At 42.8% G+C, this 6,959-nt stretch overlaps 1 protein-coding gene across 1 annotated transcript; it reads right to left on the bottom strand.

Annotated features, from left to right (window-relative positions):
• Positions 1-962: 962 nt before the first annotated feature.
• On the bottom strand, positions 963-4,074 carry LOC147604753 (putative membrane protein At1g75140). The gene has a single exon (XM_086794521.1). It carries the CDS (start codon positions 3,648-3,650, stop codon positions 1,092-1,094), a length of 2,559 nt encoding a protein of 852 aa, XP_086650647.1. The 5' UTR covers positions 3,651-4,074; the 3' UTR covers positions 963-1,091.
• Positions 4,075-6,959: the final 2,885 nt, after the last annotated feature.

The raw sequence follows: 6,959 nt of genomic DNA, 5'->3' as shown, positions 1-6,959 counted from the left end.
CTTGGAGCAATGGGGCACATAGTACACTTTTGTTCCACTTTGGATCCTGTCCAACTGTTGGCTCTGATACCAATGTAACATGGCTGCACATGTTGGTTATGATTAAGCCTAATTAATCTTGATTAATTACCACTAATTTATTACATAATCACATGAACTACAAATACAGACTGTAGATTGCCAAAACATGATTATATACAATGAAGACAGATTCAAACTCAGATCTATCTGTATGCTGTGCAAACCTTGCTACAATGCATAACCCTAACCTGATGTACTGTTGTCCTCCACTGGAGCTAGATATTAATGTAGTTCGACTACTGTCGCGTGGTTCTAAAGGAGTTCACTCCTGCTAATTACTGGCATGGCTTGCAAAAGCAATGGAAAAAAATTCACAGAAGCAAGACGAGCAAGGAACTGACTACTAGGCCCACTTTCGGAAGCTGTTACTTATGCTTCATAGGGCCATTCGGCCATCAGAAAAGGTGGACAAGTTCTTGGACGGCTGCCCACATTTGTTCATACACATCAGAATCTCTCAGAGCTGTGACCCTTTAATGCTCAAGGCAGAAGGGCACAGAGCTGGTCGGGCAGGCCAGACAGTTTGGGCTCGTCAGGCTGGGGCAGACAAGCAGGACAGAGCTGGTCGGGCAGCCAACAGTTAGTCGGGTAGCCCAGGAGGACGCTATAAATAGGCATGCCCCACTGCTGTATACTTGGGCTTGGACTCTTGGAGGTCTACATTACATGATTTGCATGCCTAGGAAGGAAGAGAATATTGAGACACACCACACTTGCCATAGGAGCAGGGCCAAATGGAGCATGAACCAGTTCCAACAAGACAAACCATCAAGCCAAGCAGCTATTGCAGACTCAGCTGCCTTGCACATGCCAATCAGCTGCAGCCAGCTTTGGAATAAGTATATATATATATATATTGTGTGTTGCGGGGGCGAAGCAGCTTCAAAAAAACAAAAAAAAAAACATAATATTATTTACTATGCCATCTTTAAAGGGAAGTTCACTCTTACAAAAATTTGTCCAGCATACAATAATTTCCTGGAGGCATGCGACACGGAACTTCCCATGCCTTAAAAAGAGTTTGGCTCTGATATACTTTTGAAACTAGGCTCTACTGACGATGAGCCCCTTGTTTTTAAAAAGGAATTAGACTCTGCTACTTTTGAGGTCCTGAACTTGGGCTCTGCAGCTTCTCTTTTGAGATAAGCGTGTGGCTCTAAAGATGAGCTCCTCAGACTAGGCTCTACTGATGATGAGCCCCTGAAGTGAGGTTCCACAGATGATGTTCTGAAGCTTTGATCTGCTACTGGATTCCTGAACTTTAGACTTCCGGAGCTGTACCCACTGGTACTACCAGGAAAGGCCTTTGAGGGACTACCGTATCGTCTAGAGTCCAGAAGAGCTTCCCTTGGCTCATCAAGCCCGGACCTAACATAGCCTGGTACGGTCACAGAACTCGAAGCCAAAGAGATTTCACTACCTGTATTCATCAACAATGGTGCATCCCTCTTCTTCCCAAAGAAATGCCATCCTCCAAGCAGTAACAATATGATGACAAACAAAGGACTACTCCAGACTTTTGAGTTGAAGCTAGCAGGCTTCTGCACTAGTAGATTGGACTTGTAAATACCAACATAACCATCCCCAAACGCTAATACCACCAATCTGTCACGGTTACAAGCCATCACAGGTTGGCTGTTGCTTGGGATTGGTGTGCTCAGGAAAGAGAGGGATATTTCATCTATAGAAGCTGTGAAAAGTAGTCGTGGCACACCCACTGGAATGCTGCTGTATGTATAACCAACCTGCAAGGTGGTGTTGTAAACAAGGACTTGCATAGGCGTTGCAACAAGAAGATAGCCTTTGATACCTTGAGGAGCCACTGGCCCTTCCACTTCAGGTTTCCTTTTGGACCTCACGTGGCATTCAAAATGTAAAGTATCCCCAGACAATGCCACATATATCATGTGCCCTTCAGCAGTAAATCCATAGGCTTTTGAGCGGCCTGCAGCATCAAATGCATATGCTATAACACTAGAGCCATTCAAGCCCTCACAAGGCCCACTACGGACCGACAAACTCCTTAAATCCAAAGATGCTGCACCATCCTGTGTCAGAAAGAGGAGTCGCTGCGAATTTGGAGACCGCAAGAAAGCAAGAGGTCGGCTCGATGCCTTGGCAGCCCCGTAAAATGTGCCATTTTCTCGAAAGACCTGAATTTTCCCTTCAGCATCTGATGCCAAAATATACCGCATTTTTCCAACCCTGTAAACCTCTAGAATTGTCACCGACTTATCTACTACACCTGGCTTACCAGCTGAACCTGACTCTTTATCAGATGAAATAGCATCAGAGGCCACAGGATCATGAGAGCCTGGAGAGGCAAGTGACTGGATGTGTTCCATGCAGAGAGTATGCCAATCATCTCCATGTGAAGGGCCACTGTGTGTTGTTTCCCATAGCTTGTGTATCAACACTGTGCCATCAGAGTGGCCTGTCAAAAACATCGTCTCATTCCGTCGCAAAGAGAATGAAAGCATGGCTGTTATTGGGTAATGCGACGCAGTTGGGAAATCGACCAAAAGATCTCCATGGGACAAGAAGATATAAACCCGCCCTGTATCCACACCAACTGCAACATATTTGCTCAGCCCTTCTTCCCCTTCATGTGGAAGCACGTGCAGACAAGTCACCTCTCCGTCAACTTTGACTGCAGATAGGAACTGGAAATGCTCAGACCAAGCAGGCTTATATCTAGCAACTGTCATTCCACCGCTGTATCCATGCCCAGGCTCACGTCGAGGTTTCTTCCAAGGATCTTGAGGCATGTCTTTGGCTGGTTGAGATTTAGGCAAAACCTCTGATTCCCTATCTGTTCCCTTTCCCTCTTCGATCTTATGGCTTTCTGTCAAAAGGGATGCTATCTTTTCTCCTTCTGCAACAGGAGTGCCCTGCTGCATGATGGCCGGCTCCTCGCTCTCAGAAGAAACCCTCGTAGCAGGAGGAGAGCTTTCATGGTCCCTAACCTGCCCTAATGGCCTAAACAAACAATTCTGCAGCTTGTCAATAATGTGGTGAAGCTTTTTGACAAGACCCTCCAGATGCTCAAGCTGATTCTGCTGATTGACAATCAAAAGCTCCATCTGTTCCATGGGCATCTGTGCGTTGTTGGCATTAGGGCCAGCCTTAGGGTAAGCCATTCCTGCACCATTGCCAATATTAACCTCATAGTCATCAATTCCTACAGTGCTGGAGTGAAGGTTAGCCTTAAGATCAACCATTTCTGCGCTGTTAGAATCAGCAGGAGCCCTAGAACCAGCCATATCTGCACAGTTAGAATCAAGATTAACCTTAAAATTAGCCATTTCTACACTGTTGCCATCAGGTCTAGCCCGGGAATAAGCCATTCCTGCACTGTTGGCATGCCTAGAATCTGCCTCTCTGACATGATCCATTGCAGCTGGATTGAAGGACTTCTCTGGGAACATGTCCGTACCATAGCATTCTCCAAGCTGGCAATCTTCTTCAACGAAACTTGGCAGTTCGATTAGTGAAGAAGTATCTACAGAAGAAATCAGAAGGGCAAACAGGAGGCTTGATACACATGATAATGCGATACTGTGAGCCATGGCGATGAACCTAGCTTGTCCTATTTACGAAGAAGGCACTCCGTATACATCTGTTTATGTACAGGCGGACATCTCAATAGTCATGATCTCCAGTTTGCTTGATCTCTTAGCTTGTTTCCAGGCAAGAATCTGCCTTAAACCTGTTGGAAAATGCTTGAGGGCAACAGTGCAAAAGCAAGCGATTGATGGCAAAGAGATGCTCGATTTTGTAAAAGAGAGATTGCAAGAGATTACTGTGTAGATCAGAAAGCACCATAGCCTGGAGGCTCTGGCTAGTATTTCCTGTTCCTGAGAGGAAGCCAATCTCTCGTTCTCCCTCCTTGGAGTGGGCGCTAGAGAGACAGTGGACATGGAAACACACTCATAGGCTTTAGGAGTACCTAGGCCGGGGCCTCTTGTTCATCCCACATGGAACGTGTTCATTTCTTTATTTTAAAATAAGAATTTAGAGACTATTTATCATAGCCAATAACAAATGCCCCTCTCAATACAAAAAACAAAATAAAATATACAAGCTTGAGAAATTGGCGGTTCGATCTTTGCACAGATGATGGGCGCCGTAAGGTTCACCTCGAGAGTGCACCACTCTACGAACACTCACTCCTATAACCACCTCTCGTGTTTCCTACGGTTCCATCAAGTGCATAGCTCTGGCGCTCTGCACTAGGTTCAATCGTTGACCTATAAATTGATGTAATTCCTAGCTCATTTGAGTGTGGAGTGTTGAAATTTGGCTTTAAGTTGCACAACCAAATTGGAAATTCGATCTTGTAGATGATGGGCACCTAGCTCTGGTGCTCTCCACTAGGTTCAATCCTTGACCTATAAATTGATGTAGTTCCTAACTCATTTGATTGTGGAGTGTTGAAATTTGGCTTTAAGTTGCACAACCAAATTGGAAATTCGATCTTTGTAGATGATGGGCACCATAAGGTTCATCTCGAGGGTGCACCACTCTACAAACACTCACTCCTATAACCACCTCCCAAGCTTGTGTTTCCTACAATTCCATTTAGTGCATAGCATTGGAGCTCTGCACTAGATTCATAGATGCTCAACCGTTAACCTCTAAATTGATGTAATTCCTAGCTCATTTGAGTGTGGAGTGTTAAAATTTGGTTTTAAGTTGCAAAACCAAATTGGAGATTCAATCTTTGCAGATGATGGGCGCGCCATAAGGTTCATCTCGAGGGTGCACCACTCTACAAACACTCACTCTTGTAACCACCTCCCAAGCTTGTGTTTCCTATGGTTCCATTTAGTGCATAGCTTTACAGTTCTACACTAGGTTCAGCTGATCAACCGTTGACTTGTAAATTGATGTAATTCCTAGCTCATTTGAGTGTAGAGTGTTGAAATTTGGCTGCACAACCAAATTGGAGATGCTCAACCATGAACTATAAATTGATGTAATTCCTAGATCATAGTGTGGAGTGTTGACATTTGGCTTTAAGTTATAACTAAATTGGTGTGTGATTCAAAGGTTGAAAGACAAAGGATAATTGGGTTGATGACATTGTAAATGGTGAAAAAGAAGAGGTAATTCAAGTCATTGATATTCTAGAATGGAGTCATGTGATTGAAAGAATCAAGAGTAGCATGAGTGATTTGTGGAGATTTAATGGAGTGAATCGGAGAGTGAAAGTGGATATAGATGCTCAATCTATGGACTATAAATTGATGTAGCTCCTGCCTCATTTCAATGTGGAATAAGCAATGATTAAAGTCTTGTTTATGTTATTATTGAAGTCTCTTTAATTTTATTTAAGTGTGTTACTAGCTTCTTGTTTAAACATGGAGTTTAAATCGTGTTATTAGCCTCCTTAGATCCTCATTTTTCATTGTCTCGTGACTCCATTCATTGTAAATCAAGCACAACAAAAGGTCTATAGAGCTCTAAAGTTGGATTCTCGTAAGGGTAGTGAGCACTTATACACAGAAAGACTCCAAGGAAAAAATAGCCATCACTTCGAGTAGGTTAGTGGATAAGTGTGAGTGGGAGAAGACAAGTAGGTAAGCATGTGGTAATGCACACCAAAACTGTCAGGATCTTTTTACCACTTGAGGAAATTACCTCTTGCACATATCAACAAACATAAGCATAGACATAGGCCTTGAGCAAATCAAACACAAAAACCATAGCATAAACAATAATCAAAAAATTAAACATCACCATCTACTCAAGATTGGGTTGAATCTCCCCCTCATGCATGTAGACCCTTCATGACATGAGTATTTTGATATGCACTCAAATATTAGCCCTTAGAGCTAAAAATATTATCTCATACAAAATTAGACTTGCACTTTTAAAAATAGAGTTGTTTACACATAAAGTGTGCAATAAGTGTGTAAAACTAATAAACCTAGTTCACATGCGTTGATACAAATAGTGGCACCCAAGTGCAAGGTGTGGATAAATTGCTATGTATAGATAATGACGCATGGCCAACAAAATAATCATGGTAGTCACAGCACCATCAAAAATACCTTTAGGCATCCACCAGTAAGTGTCCCACATTTACTATCAAACCATCATGACAGGGACATGTGCTCGGCATCACCTATGCCTCTCTTTCACCTTCACCTACTCACAAAGATAATCACGATATTTCCGCACAAAGCTGTAAATAAAACAAATTACTCACCAATACAATGCCGCACAAAGTTGTAAATATAAATCACAGAGTAAAAATGATTTAGGCCCAAACATACACCTCACAACTCTGGTGTTTCACACACTATCACCCACAACACTTAGTCCTCCCCACTCTTGTGTTTGCCATGTGTCTGGAAATAATGGAATCACCCATGAGCCATACATATGACACAATGACTTCTCAAGCATCCCCAATGGTCATGAAGGGTAGTGTCCTAACATCCCTTCTGTTGAAATTAGAGCAATGTGATGAGCTATGGTGGATCAAATACTAGAATCAATATCATTAACAAAGTGATTAGCAAATAATTAAGACGTAAGTGAGTAATTAGCAAATAGCTTAATGTAGGCATGGATAATAAAAAACCAGCAAATTCTCATTAGGCCAATGCCTCAATTTATAGAGTTTACATCCAAGCATCTAATCCCACTGATTTCTCCTTGATTCACTCCACCTCTTTTGCTTGATTCTCTCCACCTCTTCACTTTTCCTAGAATATCTCCAGTAGATTCTTCTCACCTTTTCACAGGTTCTTTCACATTTACACATCCTCTTTTACAGCCTCTAACCAAGGGCTTGTTCCCGCACACACCCTAGTATTCACTTGTATATTTCAACACCTCCCCTCAAGTGAATACTCTCTAGCACACCT

This window comes from Cibotium barometz, chromosome 61 (genome assembly GCF_041138505.1).
Source record: "Cibotium barometz isolate CiBa-2024 chromosome 61, ASM4113850v1, whole genome shotgun sequence".
Lineage (NCBI taxonomy): Eukaryota > Viridiplantae > Streptophyta > Polypodiopsida > Cyatheales > Cibotiaceae > Cibotium > Cibotium barometz.
Note: the sequence above shows the minus strand (reverse complement) of the source record. Positions and strands in the feature narration are given on the sequence as shown.

Coding starts and splice junctions, on each gene's coding strand:
- LOC147604753 (XM_086794521.1), bottom strand. CDS start 3,650: ATGGCTCACAGTATCGCATTATCATGTGTATCAAGCCTCCTGTTTGCC.